The sequence below is a fragment of the Coregonus clupeaformis genome, chromosome 9 (genome assembly GCF_020615455.1).
Source record: "Coregonus clupeaformis isolate EN_2021a chromosome 9, ASM2061545v1, whole genome shotgun sequence".
Lineage (NCBI taxonomy): Eukaryota > Metazoa > Chordata > Actinopteri > Salmoniformes > Salmonidae > Coregonus > Coregonus clupeaformis.
Window position 1 is genome coordinate 7,610,093 of NC_059200.1, and position 19,787 is coordinate 7,629,879.

At 43.0% G+C, this 19,787-nt stretch overlaps 1 protein-coding gene across 2 annotated transcripts; it reads left to right on the top strand.

Annotated features, from left to right (window-relative positions):
• The first annotated feature begins 1,614 nt into the window (after nt 1-1,614).
• Nucleotides 1,615-19,346, top strand: cchcr1 (coiled-coil alpha-helical rod protein 1). Of its 2 annotated transcripts, none has more exons than XM_041885797.2 (20): nt 1,615-1,784; nt 2,317-2,608; nt 2,716-2,883; nt 3,078-3,195; nt 5,883-6,077; nt 6,206-6,369; nt 6,479-6,593; nt 6,834-6,944; nt 7,099-7,242; nt 7,409-7,519; nt 11,667-11,773; nt 12,041-12,153; nt 12,306-12,378; nt 12,543-12,667; nt 13,206-13,394; nt 13,644-13,745; nt 13,932-14,083; nt 14,656-14,800; nt 17,027-18,297; nt 18,441-19,346. In XM_041885797.2, exons 1-19 carry the CDS (start codon nt 1,718-1,720, stop codon nt 17,104-17,106), a joined length of 2,571 nt encoding a protein of 856 aa, XP_041741731.1. In that variant the 5' UTR covers nt 1,615-1,717; the 3' UTR covers nt 17,107-18,297; nt 18,441-19,346. The 2 variants fall into 2 exon arrangements, with proteins under 2 accessions (XP_041741731.1, XP_041741732.1); XM_041885798.2 differs by lacking the exon at nt 1,615-1,784 and adding an exon at nt 1,840-2,077.
• Nucleotides 19,347-19,787: the final 441 nt, after the last annotated feature.

A 19,787-nucleotide genomic window follows, 5' to 3' on the forward strand; every position in this document is an offset into this window, starting at 1 on the left:
AAAAATGCTTCCGAAGCCCCATCTCAAACCGTTTAAAAAATGCTTGCTATTTCCTCATAGAGGACGACTTCATGTTTTTGACTGAGACATCTAATTGGCTCAATGTCTGAGCTGGCCAATCAGCTGTTTACTTGTCATTCATATTTTTATTGACTGGTATTCGCCCACACCATTTTGTTGTTGGGGTACTCCATAGAGATGGAGGACTCATCTTTTTATCTGTGCCATTATAGCGTCTGTGACAGCATGGGCAGCGCCAATGAGGCTATCTCTATTTTGAAGTGGTCAATATTCTTCTTCACGATTGGCTGATCCCTCCTGATGATCCGGTTGGACATGACTCCAAAAGGGTCACCAGGAGCTGGATAAGCCAATGAAGTTGCAAGTCCCACCCAGTTGACTACATTAAAATGGTGAAAGCCCTCAGTGGTGCTGCCCATGCTAATAAGGCCTTTTGGCCACTAGAGGCCGCTATCATTATCTATAGATGGGTTAGCTGACATCACGAAAATTATACAGTATGTACGCTTCCATTGGACAGAAGTCAGCGTGTTGTTGTGATTCTGGATGGCCAGATTGCTAGCAAGAATAACAACAAACTGCCATGTGGGGAATCGTAAGTGGCTCGTTTAATCTTGTTCTTGATACCATGTCTTGTTTTGAGGTGTTTTTACTGATTTCATGGCTATGCTAATTCACTAACCAACAACTGTAAGTATGTATTTGAGAGGAAACAAGTGCTCATTGTGCAAATGTATGTTTTCAATAAACATTGGAGTTGAAATATAACTTGCATGTTGTCAACGATCTAAGCCAACCCCTTGCTGTTTTGCTCCATTGTGCCCCGGCACATTGACTCTGTACTGGTACCCCCTGTGTTTATAGCCTCGCTACTGTTATTTTACTGATGGTCTTTATATATATATATATATATATATATATTTTTTATTATTATTATTATTATTATTATTATATATATATATATATATATATATATATATATATATATATATATATATATATTTTTTTTTTTTACTTTTTTTTTTACGTAACACTTATTTTTCTTAAAACTGCATTCTTGGTTAAGGGCTTGTAAGTAAGCATTTCACTGTAAGGTCTACTACACCTGTTGTATTCGGTGCATGAGACAAATACAATTTGATTTCATTTGTTGTGCATGCATAGGTTTTGTTGCTAAACAACCAACCCATCTATGGGGTACCCCATGCCATTCAAAAGCAGAAAAGCAGCTTTTTTTAAACATACTTACTTACCATTTTTGGAAGGAAAACTATTTAACTAATGTTGTAATTCATTATAGATCATATTTCATAGAAATATGGAAACATTGGACAGCTACTTTAAAATAGTAATCACAAGAATGTTTCCTAGGAGAGAGTAGCCTAATGTCACATGTATCCCATAGCTGCCAGTTTTGCAAAGCTAAATGAAAGAGAAACATCGCCTCTCCTTTACTGTACCCTCTGTATTTGTATCATCGATATGCATCAATGTTTTTTTATCTATTTCCTTTTACCATAACCATTGAGAATGCAACACCCCACGCAACTACTCCATGTACGTAACTACGTAAACAGGAAGTATCGTTGCAGCGTCGCGTTGCCATGAAAGTGTTGTTGAAAATGATCCCGCGTACAATAGAAAGGATCCTCTTTTGTAACTCGTTTTAGAACAGTGATCATTTTACGATTCTCTGATGGAAAGATGCAATGAGGATGAGAAGCTGAATGCCCCGTCAGATTTTGTGGCATCAAGTGTCGCAAGTAAGTCGTGATCCTAGAAAGCTAGCTAGCTAAGTTAGTTGGCTAGCTACCCTGAAGCTAACGCCAGCTGCACCTAACGTTACCTAGCACATAAGTAGCATTGCTAACTAACTACTTAGTGTTATAACTTTCTAACTAAGTTAGACAGCAGCATAAGTTGTATCTTGTGAATTATTGCGCCAAACGTACCTGTAGTCATGTGTGCGCCGAAGATGTCCTCTGGATGCCATTAGGACCGTAGAAATAGAATGAATAAAACGGACTTGGAACCTCTAACCCTGGCAATTTGACTGGTAAACTCATGAGTATACTCGAAATGGCTGCCTGGTATTGTGAGGCAATCATTTCCATGGTAATGTAGAATGTTCATTCAAATGATGTTAACTGATGTGGGGGATGTCCATTCTATTAATTACATTTCTATATTTGGGACAGCATCAGCGCATGTGCAACTACCTTAACCTCAGGTGTATTGTCACGTGCTTGTTGCAAGTAAATTCTCATGTATTGAATACTGCATATTCTTTTTCAGAGGGAAGTCAGAGGACCCTGATGCCCCCTTCCCATTTCACGGCAAGCACCCAGTCTGCCTCCATCACAGTACCAGGGACTGCAACGGGACGAGGGACAACACCAATAACATGGGTCACCCATGCCACAACACCACCATCGGACTCTGGCCCTGCCAACCCATGGCTCACCGTGGCTCAGGCCAAACAGGAAATTCTAGAACTGCACAGAGAAAACCAGAGGATTCTGATGTTACAGGGAGACTGTCCCAGAGGAAGGAACTCAACAGAGGATTCTGCCCACTCCACAGCAAGGTCAGGTGCTGCCCTATACGCCTTGCCTATGAAATCCACTTCATTTACTTCTCACCAATGTCTATTAACATAACACCTGACCTGCGCCTCCCACCCCCCACACACAGGTCTGGAGCAAGAGGTGAGCAGGCCTCCAGGTGGGAGACAGAATGGAGCCTGGACACGGAGCGTTTCAGGTTAGAGTCAGAGAGGCTGAGAGGCCAGGTAGAGGCACTGAAGGAGATTGCAGGGAGACAGAGAGAGGAGATGAGGGACAAAGAAACTTCTCTGAACAGGTATTGTACTGTGGTGTATAGACACTGACTTATCATTATGGCATATTAGTAGCCTAGATCTTACATTCATCATTCAATAATTCACATTTTACTGACATGTGTATCCTGCTTCTATTCAAAGTAGACCTACTTAAAAATAAAAATAAACGTTACTGGTGATATTCCCACCCTCCTCCTTACATCCTGTATTGCAGGCAGAGTCATGAAATGGAGGCGATGCGTGAGGAGTTTTATAAGACTAAGACTGAGCTCAGCCAAGTCAGTGTGGAGCTGGTCCAAAAGAGAGAGGAAAAAGAGAGACTCAGCACCCAGGTAACAGTTATTCACAAGAACTCAACGTTTTTGTAGGTTGTCATTCCAGCTCACCTCTGTTTTATGTGTGGTAGTAACTGGGGGAAAGTTCAGTTATTTGCATCTAGCTTGCAGCAGCTGTGGAGTTTTTCCTATAATCAGTAACAATGGCATGATTGCAAAACTATACAGTGCATTCGGAAAGTATTCAGACCCCTTTACTTTTTCCACATTTTGTTACTTTACAGCCTTATTCTAAAATTGATTAAATCGTTTTTTCCTCATCAATCTACACACAATACCCCATAATGACAAAGAAAAAACAGGTTTTTGTTCGCAAATGTATATAAAATAAAAAATTGAAATATTACATTTACATAAGTATTCAGACCCTTTACTCAGTACTTTGTTGAAGCACGTTTGGCAGCGATTACAGCCTCGAGTCTTCTTGGGTATGATGCTACAAGCTTGGCACACCTGTATTTGGGGAGTTTCTCCCATTCTTCTCTCCAGATCCTCTCACGCTCTGTCAGGTTGGATGAGGAGCGTCGCTGCACAGCTATTTTCAGGTCTCTCCAGAGATGTTTGATCGGATTCAAGTCCAGGAACTGGCTGGGCCACTCAAGGACATTCAGAGACTTGTCCCGAAGCCACTCCTGCATTGTCTTGGTTGTGTGCTCAGGGTCATTGTCCTGTTGGAAGGTGAACCTTCGCCCCAGTCTGAGGTCCTGAGCGCCCTAGAGCAGGTTTTCATCAAGGATCTCTCTGTACTTTGCTCTGTTCATCTTTCCCACAATCCTCACTAGTCTCCCAGTCCCTGCCGCTGAAAAACATCACCAAAGCATGATGCTGCCACCACCATGCTTCACCGTAGGGATGGTGCCTGGTTTCCTCCAGATGTAACGCTTGGCATTCAGGCCAAAGAGTTCAATCTTGGTTTCATCAGACCAGAGATTCTTGATTCTCATGGTCTGAGAGTCCTCTAGGTGCCTTTTGGCAAACTCCAAGAGGGCTGTCATGTGCCTTTTACTGAGGAGTGGCTTCCGTCTGGCCGCTCTACCATAAAAGCCTGATTGGTGGAGTGCTGCAGAGATGGTTGTCCTTCTGGAAGGTTCTCCCATCTCCACAGAGGAGCTCTGTCAGAGTGACCATCGGGTTCGCTGACCAAGGCCCTTGTCCCCCAATTGCTCAGTTTTTCATTTATTTTTTATTTATTTCACCTTTATTTAACCAGGTAAGCCAGTTGAGAACAAGTTCTCATTTACAACGGCGACCTGGCCAAGATAAAGCAAAGCAGTGCGATTAAAAACAACAACAACACAGAGTTACTTATAGAATAAACAAAACGTACAGTCAATAACACCATAGAAAATCTATATACAGTGTGTGCAAATGTAGTAAGTTATGGAGGTAAGGCAATAAATAGGCCATAGTGCAAAATAATTAAAATTGAGTATTAACACTGGAGTGATAGATGTGCAGAAGATGATGTGCAGAAGATGATGTGGTCCTCTGTAGCTCAATTGGTAGAGCATGGCGCTTGTAATGCCAGGGTAGTGGGTTCGATCCCCGGGACCACCCATACGTAAAAATGTATGCGCACATGACTATGTCGCTTTGGATAAAAGCGTCTGCTAAATGGCATATTATTATTATATTATAAATAGAGATACTGGGGTGCAAATGAGCAAAATAAATAACAATATGGGGATGAGGTAGTTGGGTGGGCTAATTTCAGAATGGCTGTGTACAGGTGCAGTGATCGGTAAGCTGCTCTGACAACTGATGCTTAAAGTTAGGGAGGGAGATAAGAGTCTCCAGCTTCAGAGATTTTTGCAGTTCGTTCCAGTCATTTGCAGCAGAGAACTGGAAGGAATGGCGGCCAAAGGAGGTGTTGGCTTTGGGGATGACCAGTGAGATATACCTGCTGGAACGCATACTATAGAGAGTACATAGAGTTTGGCCGGGTGGCCAGCTTTAGTAAGAGTCTTGGTGGTTCCAAACTTCTTCCGTTTAAGAATTATGGAGGCCACTGTATTCTTGGGGACCGTCAATGCTGCAGAAATGTTTTGGTACCCTTCCCCAGATCTGTGCCTCGACACAATCCTGTCTCGGAGCTCTACGGACAATTCCTTCGACATGGCTTGGTTTTTGCTCTGACATGCACTGTCAACTGTGGGACCTTATATAGACAGGTGTGTGCCTTTCCAAATCATGTCCAATCAATTGAATTTACCACAGGTGGACTCCAATCAAGTTGTAGAAACATCTCAAGCATTAACAATGGAAACAGGATGCACCTGAGCTCAATTTCGATTCTCATAGCAAAGGGTCTGAATACTTATGTAAATAAGGTATTTCTGTTTTTTTTATTTTTAATACATTTGCAAAAACCTGTTTTCGCTTTGTCATTATGGGGTATTGTGTGTAGAATAAGGCTGTAATGTAACAAAATGTGGAAAAAGGGAAGGGTCTGAATACTTTCCAAATGCACATACTTTCCGAATGCACATATTGATGGTCCAAGAAATGGTATAGAAGCTAAGTCAGCTATGCTTGTAGCCCTCAAGGACTGTAATTTTGAATCACTGCTTCAAAACAGCTATTGGTTCAAATAAATTCCCTGCTCCCAGGCTTCCACTCAAACCTCTTCTTTATTAACTTCATTGACCTTGTATTGGACAATGCCTGCTCTCTGTGGTGTGCAGCTGGAGATGCTGGAGAGGAAGTCTGGGGAGGAGGCTGAAAGGCTGAGGAGGGAGGTGGAGAGGAGCAGACAGGAAACCCACAGGCTGACCAGGGAGGGTGATACAGCCAGGCTGCAGGCTGAGGAGGAGGCCAAGCAGGAGGTGCAGAAACTAAAGAAGCTACTGGAGGAATCCCACAGGAGACATGAAACACAGGTAAGAGGATTTTGTCAGATTGTTTGAATTTCTTTTGGAACAATTTAACAAACATGTCACACATCAATAAGACCTTTTTTTTTTAACGATGTGTATGTTTTGTGGATCTCTTTATTTGTTCCGTCTAGTTGCAGCAGTTGACTGCCACCCATGACACTGAACTGTCCACAGTGAGACAGACAAGCTCTGAGGTGCAGGAGAGGTTATGTCAACTGTCACAGGAGGTGACTCATCTGAAGTGCTGTCTACTGGAGGTGTCTGCAGAGAGAGATGGACTGAAAGAACAACTAAGGTAGGTGTCATATTTGATCCCAAAGCTTCGTAAATGTACTGCTTTGTTCAATGGATGAATAGATGGATAGTACATACTGTATCTCATTATTGGGTTCTTATTTTTTCAGCCAAATGGCCAACGCTTTTGAGACCCAGTCAGCAACGTTGCAGAGTCTTAGAAACTACATTGGACAACTTACCCCTGAGAGAGGGTTGGAAGAGAAACTAACTGAAACCATTCAGGTGGGGAGATTCATTGACAACATTGATTTAGATCAAGTTACTTGTGTGCTCTAAGGAAACACGCAAGGAAAAAGACAGTTGGTGCTTAACCAAGCAGAGAAATTGATTGTTCCACCAGCAAAGTCTTCCCTGTAGAACAAGGTGTATCTTGGCTCATTTAATCTCAATGTATGGTATGAGCATATTTTCATATTACTATGTAATAAGTAGTCAATATTCTAATCTGAATTCCTCCTATAGACACTGAATAGGGAGAAGGAGGCTCTGCAGGTGACAACAGAGCTTCTGACGGTCAGACTCAACTCTGTGAACGACATATTGGCCCTACAAGAGGAGGAGATGGTTGAGAAGGTGTTTGATCAATCCATTTCAATCCATGCTTGTGTGTGCTGATGAAAATTCCTCTTATTTTTGTCAGATATTTGATACATATCCATTCCCCCATGTGTGGGTGACTATATCTGAGAGGTATGTGGGTTAAGTAAAGGCTTTGTCACGTCCACAGACTCTGTCAGACCCTCTCCTGAAGGCTGGGCCCAAAGGCACTCGGGTTCTGCGTCACTGGAGAGAGAAGGTCTTCATGTTGTTGGTCCAGCTTCGCTCAAAGGATATCGAACTGAGGGGAGAAAAGGATAAACTTCACTCAACCGTATGTGATTTAGGAGGCTTATGACTTAAAAAATAAAAACTCTTCAAACTCCAACCACTGTAAAATAATGTTCAGTGTATGCATAGGTGAATTGTGATTGGTGATAAGGGACATTTTCAAATGTGCAGAAACATCCATGAGTCTATTGTGTGTCCTGTTGCTTCAGATCTCGTCTCTGGAGCAGGAGGTGAAGAAGGAGAAGTACCAGTCCAGTGTGTTCCAGCACAGCCTGCAGGACAGAACAGCTGAGCTGGATCTGGAGAGGGTGGCCAGGGAGGTGAGGAGGAGCAGGGGCACAGCCACTGTGGGAGTGTCTCAATGCATCTCTTCATAGGATGGCTTTCCTCCATTTTGTTGAAGCATGATGCATCTGCTGTTGCCAGGGGGAGGTGCCAATTACCTCTGTGGTGTTAGCACAGCAGAGGGCGCTACTTCTCATGAAAAACCTATTACGCACCACCCATCGGTATTAAGAGAATACACAAAATGCTTCCTTAAAATATGTGTAACATTAAATACTCTCAAACAATTCTCAAAAGACACAATTGGACCCTTTTACATTTAACTGTATACAGTGGGGAGAACAAGTATTTGATACACTGCCGATTTTGCAGGTTTTCCTACTTACAAAGCATGTAGAGGTCTGTAATTTTGATCATAGGTACACTTCAACTGTGAGAGACGGAATCTAAAACAAAAATCCAGAAAATCACATTGTATGATTTTTAAGTAATTTTCATTTTATTGCATGACATAAGTATTTGATCACCTACCAACCAGTAAGAATTCCGGCTCTCACAGACCTGTTAGTTTTTCTTTAAGAAGCCCTCCTATTCTCCACTCATTACCTGTATTAACTGCACCTGTTTGAACTCGTTACCTGTATAAAAGACACCTGTCCACACACTCAATCAAACAGACTCCAACCTCTCCACAATGGCCAAGACCAGAGAGCTGGGATAAAATTGTAGACCTGCACAAGGCTGGGATGGGCTACAGGACAATAGGCAAGCAGCTTGGTGAGAAGGCAACAACTGTTGGCGCAATTATTAGAAAATGGAAGAAGTTCAAGATGACGGTCAATCACCCTCGGTCTGGGGCTCCATGCAAGATCTCACCTCGTGGGGCATCAATGATCATGAGGAAGGTGAGGGATCAGCCCAGAACTACACGGCAGGACCTGGTCAATGACCTGAAGAGAGCTGGGACCACAGTCTCAAAGAAAACCATTAGTAACACACTACGCTGTCATGGATTATTATTATTTTTTTTTACCTTTATTTAACCAGGTAAGCCAGTTGAGAACAAGTTCTCATTTACAACTGCGACCTGGCCAAGATAAAGCAAAGCAGTGCGATAAAAACAAAAACACAGAGTTACATATGGGGTAAAAAAACAAAGTCAAAAAAATATATATATATCCAACAGAAAATATATATACAGTGTGTGCAAATGTAGCAAGTTATGGAGGTAAGGCAATAAATAGGCTATAGTGCAAAATAATTACAATTAGTATTAACACTGGAATGCTAGATGTGCAAGAGATTATGTGCAAATAGAGATACTGGGGTGCAAAATAAATAACAATATAGGGATGAGGTAGTTGGGTGGGCTAATTTCAGATGGGCTGTGTACAGGTGCAGTGATCGTAAGGTGCTCTGACAACTGATGCTTAAAGTTAGTGAGGGAGATAAGAGTCTCCAGCTTCAGAGATTTTTGCAATTCGTTCCAGTCATTGGCAGCAGAGAACTAGAAGGAATGGCGGCCAAAGGAGGTGTTGGCTTTGGGGATGACCAGTGAGATATACCTGCTGGAGCGCAGACTACGGGTGGGTGCTGCTATGGTGACCAATGAGCTAAGATAAGGCGGGGATTTGCCTAGCAGTGATTTATAGATGGCCTGGAGCCAGTGGGTTTGACGACAAACATGTAGTGAGGACCAGCCAACAAGAGCGTACAGGTCACAGTGGTGGGTAGTGTATGGGGCTTTGGAGACAAAACGGATGGCACTGTGATAGACTACATCCAATTTTCTGAGTAGAGTGTTGGAGGCTATTTTGTAAATGACATCGCCGAAGTCAAGGATCGGTAGGATAGTCAGTTTTACGAGGGCATGTTTGGCAGCATGAGTGAAGGAGGCTTTGTTGCGAAATAGGAAGCCGATTCTAGATTTAACTTTGGATTGAAGATTCTTAATGTGAGTCTGGAAGGAGAGTTTACAGTCTAACCAGACACCTAGGTATTTGTAGTTGTCCACATACTCTAGGTCAGACCCGTCGAGAGTAGTGATTCTAGTCGGGTGGGCGGGTGCCAGCAGCGTTCGATTGAAGAGCATGCATTTAGTTTTACTAGTGTTTAAGAGCAGTTGAAGGCTACTGAAGGAGTGTTGTATGGCATTGAAGCTCGTTTGGAGGTTTGTTAACACAGTGTCCAATGAAGGGCCAGATGTATACAAAATGGTGTCGTCTGCGTAGAGGTGGATCTGAGAGTCACCAGCAGCAAGAGCGACATCATTTATATACACTGAGAATAGAGTCGGCCCAAGAATTGAACCCTGTGGCACCCCCATAGAGACTGCCATAGGTCCAGACAACAGGCCCTCCGATTTGACACATTGAACTCTATCTGAGAAGTAGTTGGTGAACCAGGCAAGGCAGTCATTTGAGAAACCAAGGCTATTTAGTCTGCCAATAAGAATGCGGTGGTTGACAGAGTCGAAAGCCTTGGCCAGGTCGACGAAGACGGCTGCACAGTACTGTCTATTATTGATCGCGGTTATAATATCGTTTAGGACCTTGAGCGTGGCTGAAGTGCACCCATGACCAGCTCGGAAACCGGATTGCATAGCGGAGAAGGTACGGTGGGATTCGAAATGGTCGGTGATCTGTTTGTTAACTTGGCTTTCAAATACTTTCGAAAGGCAGGGCAGGATGGATATAGGTCTGTAACAGTTTGGATCTAGAGTGTCACCCCCTTTGAAGAGGGGGATGACCGCGGCAGCTTTCCAATCTCTGGGGATCTCAGACGTTACAAAAGAGAGGTTGAACAGGCTAGTAATAGGGGTTGCGACAATTTCGGCGGCTAGTTTTAGAAAGAAATGGTCCAGATTGTCTAGCCCATCTGATTTGTAGGGGTCCAGATTCTGCAGCTCTTTCAGAACATCAGCTGTCTGAATTTGTGTGAAGGAGAAGTGGGGGGGCATGGCCAAGTTGCAGCGGAGGGTGCAGAGTTGGTGGCCGGGGTAGTGGTAGCCAGGTGGAAAGCATGGCCAGCCGTAGCAAAATGCTTGTTGAAATTCTCGATTATTGTAGATTTATCGGTGGTGATAGTGTTTCCTAGCCTCAGTGCAGTGGGCAATGACCTGAAGAGAGCTGGGACCACAGTCTCAAATAAAACCATTAGTAACACACTACGCCGTCATGGATTAAAATCCTGCAGCACACGCAAGGTCCCCCTGCTCAAGTCAGCGCATGTCCAGGCCCATCTGAAGTTTGCCAATGACCATCTGCATGATCCAGAGGAGGAATGGGAGAAGGTCATGTGGTCTGATGAGCCAAAAATATAGCTTTTTGGTCTAAACTCCACTCGCCGTGTTTGGAGGAAGAAGAAGGATGAGTACAACCCCAAGAACACCATCCCAACTGTGAAGCATGGAGGTGGAAACATCATTCTTTGGGGATGCTTTTCTGCAAAGGGGACAGGACGACTGCACCGTATTGAGGGGAGGATGGATGGGGCCATGTATCGTGAGATCTTGGCCAACAACCTCCTTCCCTCAGTAAGAGCATTGAATATGAGTCGTGGCTGGGTCTTCCAGCATGACAACGACCCGAAACACACAGCCAGGGCAACTAAGGAGTGGCTCTGTAAGAAGCATCTCAAGGTCCTGGAGTGGCCTAGGCAGTCTCCAGACCTGAACCCAATAGAACATTTTTGGAGGGAGCTGAAAGTCCGTATTGCCCAGCGACAGCCCCGAAACCTGAAGGATCTGGAGAAGGTCTGTATGGAGGAGTGGGCCAAAATCCCTGCTGCAGTGTGTGCAAACCTGGTCAAGACCTACAGGAAACGTATGATCTCTGTAATTGCAAACAAAGGTTTTTGTACCAAATATTAAGTTCTGCTTTTCTGATGTATCAAATACTTATGACATGCAATAAAATGCAAATGAATTACTTAAAAATCATACAATGTGGTTTTCTGGATTTTTGTTTTAGATTCCGTCTCTCACTGTTGAAGTGTACCTATGATAAAAATTACAGACCTCTACATGCTTTGTGGGTAGGAAAACCTGCAAAATCGGCTGTGTATCAAATACTTGTTCTCCCCACTGTATATAATCAAAAGGTCACTATGACCTCAACAGAGAGGAGACCCTAGTAGTTGTCTTGTGGCGGGTCGGTTTTTATGTTTGTCTGGTCCTGCTAGGCCGTGGAGCAGGACGTGTCTAGGACTCGGAGGGAGAACAGAGAGCTGAAGAGCTGGAGTCAGGAGGCTGGGGCTGGACTGAGGACCATGACAGATGATGTCCAGCGGTAAAGAGCTGACAGATCGACAGGTCCACTTGACAACCACTATACAAGTCAAGCTTCGCCTGAGATATTTCAGTTGTACTAACTGTCATTTTGTACATTAGGCACCTAATGTTTTCCAGACTCTTTCCCAGCTTTCACAGTCCATATCACTCATACCATCTGTTATAGAATGTCCAATGAAACTGGGTGAATTTGTGTAATACTCGATCCTACAATCCTCATTTGATGTCAGATCTTTTGTTAAAGTACCAGTTCTTCTTTCTACAGATTCAGTAAGGCATTTGAGGCTAAGATGTCAGAGGTGGAGACCGTCCAAATACGTCTGAACAGCTTTGGCCAGAGGCTGACCTTTGCCAAAAGAAGAGTGGACACAATTCAAGGTCTGTCTATAGATCTGAAATGATTTCTCCCCGCTTAACTACAGGAAATCTTACAACAGTGAGTTTAAATTGCATGTGCCTCTGGATAATTCTGTGCACTGTTTTATTCTGGTTCAGTTTGACCACATATTCACTGTACTGTTGTCTCGCAGGTCTAATGATGAGGATGGAGGCCCTACGGAGAGTGCAGCAGGCCACTAAAGCAGCCAACCCTGTCTCTGAGCGGTATGGTAACTGACCACCCTGGCCCTGGGTCTCCCTGAACTCCAGCTGGCAATGGCCAGTTATTAATGAGGAAAAGGCCTTGACTTGTAGACTATTGCCTCTGTCCTCACCACTACATCTCCCATTGCCTTACTAGTTGTGCTGTCCTCTCTCTCTATTCGCAGTGCCGCTGTCACAGAGCTCCAGGCAGAGCTGGCCTCGGCGTGTGAGGAGAGAGACAAGCTCAGGCAGGAGCTCAAGAGAACCCCCGAGCTCATTGAGAGTGCCCTGGCTGATGTCCGTGAGCAGTGTACGCTGTTTAGTCATCTGTTCAGAGAGATTCAGACTTGCATGAATTCCTTGTACCCTGTAACTGTACCTACAGTAGATTTGCATGCACCTTGTCTTTGTAAATGCTGACTATGTGGTAGTAGCAATACTCAGAATACAGTACACCAGGGGTGTCAAACATACGGCCCGTTAGGGGGTCCAATCTGGCCGCGGATGGTTTGAATCCGGCCCGCGGGGGGAACGAAGTCAATATACTTTTTTAAATAACCAAAACCAAATCGGAACTGTGTAGTAATGATAATGGACCTACATTCATACAGTTTATTGACTGTGTCCAGCTCGCTAATAATCACTGTAATGAAAGCTAGAGAGTCAGGGAGCATAGAAAATTCCCCGAATTATGGATAGAGGACTATATTTGGATATTTTGACGGCGAGGAAATATAACCAATTTTCATTGCGGCCCTTTGGACCTCGTTGAAGACTGAATGCGGCCTCCTGGGCAAATTAGTTTGACACCCCTGCAGTACACCATCTGTGTTCCCCCTCCTCTCCAGTCGACAGTGAGGTGAGGCAGCTGAGGCAGGCTGCAGAGCGAAGCAGGGGAGAGGCCCAGGAGGCCCAGGCAGCCAGAGAGGAGGCCCAGCAGAGGCTGCAGGAGGCCCACACACAGCTAGAGGAGAGCAACTTCAGCCTGGAGCAGCTCCATGAACAGCTGATCAGCCAACAGGAGGCCAGTGACAGAGGTTAGGGAGGGGTCAGGGTGGACTTAAGTGTACAATGCCAGCATTGCTAGGGCTGGATCCCATTGTAATTAAGTCAATTCAGTTTACAGTATGAATTTAAAATATCTTATGTTCTGCAAGGATTTTTCGATCTATTCATCAAATTTCAATTTCTCTTAAAATCGATGTGACCGAATTGTTGACATGTCACAGAATGTTCTGTACCTGTATCTCTCCTTACACCCTCTGTGTTTGACTGTGTCCCATCAGCCCTGCAGGAGAGAGTGTCTGAGACAGAGGATCACTGTGCTCAGCAGCTTAGAGTGATGGAATCTCAACTCAACATGGCCAGAAGAGAACACACCAAAGCAGGTAGCATACACATGACTCATTCAACACGTCTTCACATAATGTACGTCTCAACATAAACATGTGAAAGGGTCATGTAGAGTTGAGAGGGATTCATATATGCATCTACAGAAATTTACTGTAGTGTAAATATATAGCTAGGACTGCTGTACAGATTGGATCTTTAGGCCTCTTGTCTGTCTGTTATAGTGGTGGCCCTGCGTCAGTTTGAGAGACAGGCAGAGAGAGAGCGGGAGCAGGAGAGAGAAGCACAACGCCTTCAGAGTGAACACACCAAGAGAGAAATCCAGGATCTACAGAAACTACTGCAAGAAAAGGACAAGGACAGAAACCTACTTTTGGTGAGTTCATAGTTTTTTTCCACGTCTTGGTTTATTGTAAGTTAGCCACGGACCTCAGGCTTCACTCACATACTGTACGTTCTGAAAGCCTGGTGAACTTGTCAGCAGAAAGACGCTAAAAAGGGGTTAGTGTTAGTCTAGATGGAAACTAGTATTTCGCATGGTTGGAGCTCTGAACAGAGGTGGTGTTTCTGAAAATTTTTCTGACTTCCAACAAGCAAGCTAACATAAGATACAAAAAACAACGCTACATAGGCTACTTAATCTTTGTCCGACATGGTTGAAAAAAATGAAAATGACAAACAAAGAAAAGCCTCTCCTGACGGGGAACGTCATTTCTTCTCAGAGCCAATCAAATGTGAGCGTTGAATGCCAGTGCTTCCATTCAAACGCAAAATCCTGTACTGAAGTTCAAGAGTCAACAAGACGAGATTTGGAAGGATGGCCCCCGCCAGACTTATTGTTTACCATGTTAAGAAATGTTATGTTATTTTTTTTGTCAAACTGACAGCTGTCAAGACACTTTCTTACACAGATCCTTTTTCAGTATTTGTATAATTTGTGTCCCACAGGCGACTGTACGTGAGAGGGGTCTGATGAGTGAGTATAAGGCAGCTCGGACCACAGCCCTTCAGACTTCTGTGGCCTTGGAGGAGCAGCAGAGACCCTTAAGGAAGAGCAACACTCTGAGAGCCAAAGACAAGCCACAGACCAGAGGTAACTTCCACCTACACACCATGTTGTGACATTGTCTCTTCCTATGAATACCCTCTTGTATTATAATATAATGCAAGTGTGTATATATAACACTTTATACACTGAGTATACCAAAAATTAGGAACACCTTTCTAATATTGAGTTGCACCCACAACTCAATATTAGAACAACCTCAATTCGTCAGGGCATGGACTCTACAAGGTGTCGAAAGTGTTCCACAGGGATGCTGGCCCATGTTGATTCCAATGCTCCCCACAGTTGTGTCAAGTTGGCTGGATGGCCTTTGGGTGGTGGACCATTCTTGATACACACTGGAAAATGTTGAGTGTGAAAAACCCAGCAACGTTGCAGTTCTTGACACAAACCAGTGCACCTGGCACCTACTACCATACCCCATTCAAAGGCTCTTAAATCTTTTGTCTTGCCCATTCACCCTCTTAATGGCACACATATACAGTACCAGTCAAAAGTTTGGACACACCTACTCATTCAAGGGTTTTTCTTTATTTTTACTATTTTCTACATTGAAGAATAATAGTGAAGACATCAAAACTATGAAATAACACATATGGAATCATGTAGTAACCAAAAAAGTGTTAAACAAATCAAAATATATTTTATATGTGAGATTCTTCAAAGTAGCTACCCTTTGCCTTGATGACAGCTTTGCAAACTCTTGGCATTCTCTCAACCAGCTTAATGAGGAATGCTTTTCCAACAGTCTTGAAGGAGTTCCCACATATACTGAGCACTTTTTGGCTGCTTTTCCTTCACTCTGCGGTCCAACTCATCCCAAACCATCTCAATTGGGTTGAGGTCGGGTGATTGTGGAGGCCAGGTCATCTGATGCAGTACTCCATCACTCTCCTTCTTTGTCAAATAGCCCTTACACAGCCTGGAGGTGTGTTTGGGTCATTGTCCTGTTGAAAAACAAATGATAGTCCCACTAAACCCAAACCAGATGGGATGGCGTATCGCTGCAGAATGCTGTGGTAGCCATGCTGGTTAAGTGTGCCTTGAATTCTAAATAAATCACTGACCGTGTCACCAGCAAAGCACCATCACACCTCCTCCTCCATGCTTCATGGTGGGAACTACACATGCAGAGATCATCCGTTCACCTACTCTGCGTCTCACAAAGACACGGCAGTTGGAACCAAAAATCTCAAATTTGTACTCATCAGACCAAAGGACAGATTTTCACTGGTCTAATGTCCATTGCTTGTGTTTCTTGGCCCAAGCAAATCTCTTCTTCTTATTGGTGTCTTTTAGTAGTGGTTTCTTTGCAGCAATTTGACCATGAAGGCCTGATTCACGCAGTCTCCTCTGAACAGTTGATGTTGAGATGTGTCTGTTACTTGAACTCTGAAGCATTTGTTTGGGCTGCAATCTGAGGTGTAGTTAACTCTAATGAACTTATCCTCTGCAGCAGAGGTAACTCTGGGTCTTCCTTTCCTGTGGCAGTCCTCATGAGAGCCAGTTTCATCATAGCGAATGATGGACTGTCGTTTCTCTTTGCTTATTTGAGCTGTTCTTGCCATAATATGGACTTGGTCTTTTACCAAATAGGGCTAACTTCTGTATACCACCCCTACCTGATTGGCTAAACGCATTAAGAAGGAAAGAAATTCCACAAATTAACTTAACAAGGCACACCTGTTAATTGAAATGCATTCCAGGTGACTACCTCATGAAGCTAGTTGAGAGAATGCCAAGAGTGTGCAAAGCTGTCATCAATGCAAAGGGTAGCTACTTTGAAGAATCTCAAATATAAAATATATTTTGATTTGTTTAACACTTTTTTGGTTACTACATGATTCCATATGTGTTATTTCATAGTTTTGATGTCTTCACTATTATTCTACAATGTAGAAAATAGTAAAAAATAAAGAAAAACCCTTGAATGAGTAGGTGTGTCCAAACCTTTGACTGGTACTGTACAATCCATGTCTCAATTGTCTCATGGCTTAAAAATCCTTCTTTAAACTGTCTCCTCCCCTTCATCTACACTGATTTGAAGTGGATTTAACCTTTCACCTGGTCAGTCTATGTCATGGAATGAGCAGGTGTCCTTAATGTTTTGTATACTCTGTGTATACCGTTATACATAACATGTTTATAACACATTTATAAAACATAGAATTAAACTGTAATTTGACTAAAGATAACATATGTCTACAGACACACAGTAGTAACCAGTGAACTGTTCTGTGTGTTCCATGTTAGACTCGCTACTGTCAGTGCTTGGGGACCTCCAGACTCTGAGTGCTGCAGTGGTCCACAGCTCAGAAGACGATGCAGAGTAGGGGGGACAGGGTGGGGCATTCCAGAGCCACAGGGGACAATTCACTAAAGTGACGGTCCGCAAACAGTACTAGGAACTTTGTTGCTGCATTTTAATTTACTTTTTCTCTTTTGAGATTTGAACTTTTCAAGTCTCAAATCTTAGTTTTTTTATACACTTCATGACTAATTGACATTTCATTACATACATGTAACTCCATTTTGATGGTATTATGTGAGTGGATGATTTAGTGCTTTCTTAATGTCTATAACATTGCACTGCAACATTACAACATTGTCGACACAACAGCAATGTTCCCACTTTGAAATTGAACCTTGCATGACTTGAGGTCTTGATTGGCCAAGATGAAATGCATTAGATTGTTTAAGATTGCGTGGATCTGCTTAATGTTAATTGACTCAGAAAAGGAAAGGAATGTCCTCTAGCTTATACTTGAGAGTTACTATTTCTCAGCTTTGGCTGACAGGCTCCGGCCGGAGGAGAGGCTGACTGACTGTGATGAGTTCATATAAGGTAGGCGGGCGTGTGGCCTGTGATCCCAGTCTAATCAATAAGTCAATGTGCTTTCTCCCGGGGCCTCACAGCATGACAGGAAAATCACATGAATGGATAGCTTCGTTCAAAACAGGCTTGTGACCCTGAGTGCTCTGAACTGTAGCACTGGAGACATGAGGTTGACCTCTGCTGATTGTTCTGTAGTCTTGCTAATGGTTTTGTTTATGAAGACATGGATCAGCATCTTCTTTGACAAATTATTATTTTTTTTTTTTTATTCAATAAATTATATTGATATTTAAAACGTTCATAGTGTCTGGGATGTGCAGTTTTGAAAGAACTTAAAAAGAAAAGAAATGTGGGCCGTTTGTCCTCCATTAAGGAATGGAGAAATTGTGACAGTATGTGAAAACTCATTCCAGAGAATCAGGAGCAGATTGTGAGATGATCAGATGGCTCTTACTTAAAGTGACCTGGTGAATCACAGTCCATCAGAAGCTGTCATCGCCTGGTTTTGACTATAAGTGAAAGTCAGGCCTAACTGGGAGAGATGTTCAATTTAGTCACTATATTTAGTGTTATGAAAGTGCATCCCCTTTTACGTTTTAATTATATATATTTCCACTAGCTGGATAAAGGAGTGACCAATTGGCTCTCCAGAAAAATAACCTGGACTGCAGCAGAGAACAATACACAGGTAGGTGTGTGTGTGTGTATATAAGCATTTATGATTAGCTACACTAATGAGAAATTAAAATAATTTCAATGAATTTAAGTGTAGCCCTGGTTCCTGTTTGTGTCCCTTGCCATCAGCTTCTCTTGTTCTTTTTCCTTTTACAGAACACCATTACAGTTTCATGCAATTTATGCAGCACTAATTGGGACTGGGGCTGTCCATGCCAACAACAAACTCAATCAAGCATATCCATCTGAGGCACAATACAAACCCTGGTGTTGAGGTGCTAAGATAACCAAGCTATCTGTACAGTCTTGACTAGCTGTAAGTGGGAGATGTGCTAGATGCAAGGTATCTCTGGCTAGTGTAACGGCAGACTGAGATCGTGAATGTGCTGGCTGTGCAAGTGAGAGTGCATGATGCAGGGTGATTTGTTTCCCAGAAGGCTGTGCAGCAGCAACAGGACTGTCTGATGAATGTCTGCTTTATCTGTACCCAGCAGTGTCCTCATCACAGTGTCCTCATCAGACCCCAGCAGCTCTAAGGCATTGTTTGGTTTGGTGCAGAGAGGACCCCTGACGTTACTTTTATCCTATGCAGTTAGGGGTGCCATTTTCCATTCCAGTGTCCTCTCTCTCTGTCAGGTTAATGTTATCACAGTGTAGTTTAACTACGGCTCACTGACACTAATTACTTTGATTAATGTATTGGTGATGTCGTATTCATACACCAATTGACATGAATATTCTATTTTCTCTACATGTTAGCACTGTAATGATGAAAACATTTCTGTCATGTTCAATGTGGGATCGTCTTATTAGGCCTATATCTCTGGAGGACTACCCAATCCATCTAATTTAGTGGATGCCCATAAATATCTTTGGATGGAGGCAAATACTAACATTAAACTATGTATGTACAGGTCTATAGTATAGTTTAATCACAAATGTAATTGATAAACACAAGTACTCTAGATTCAACTATTTTCTATTTCACATGCACATTACCACCTGCAGCAACACTTTCAAACAGTAGAGGGCATTGCTCTCCAATAAAGATTACAGACTGCAGATGATGTCATGTGAATCTTTCAGTAGGCTTAGTTTGGTTCATTGCATAATGTCTTGATTTGTTATTACACTATAGAAGCACTGACACAAATTCACGCTAACAAACCAAGACACAGAAACCCCCTATTATTATTGGCTGTTGGAGTGTGCTGCATTTTGCACTGATAGCAAATATGTCAGCGAGTACTTCTAAAATTCATTTTTTATGTCAGCTTCTACAGTTCATACTGCACATTTCCCTGAAGAAGTGACAATTCCCATTGCAATCCTTTACTTTATTAGGCTTAATACAATGTCCTGTCTGAGCCAAGTTAAGTCTTTCTCCTGGTGAAACAGCAATAACATGCAGCACTTAGGCAGGGAGAGGAGACTCACCCACCAGCACTTAAAACCCTTCTATCTCTGTTTCACTTATCCACAAATAGCCAAGTGTGCAATCTT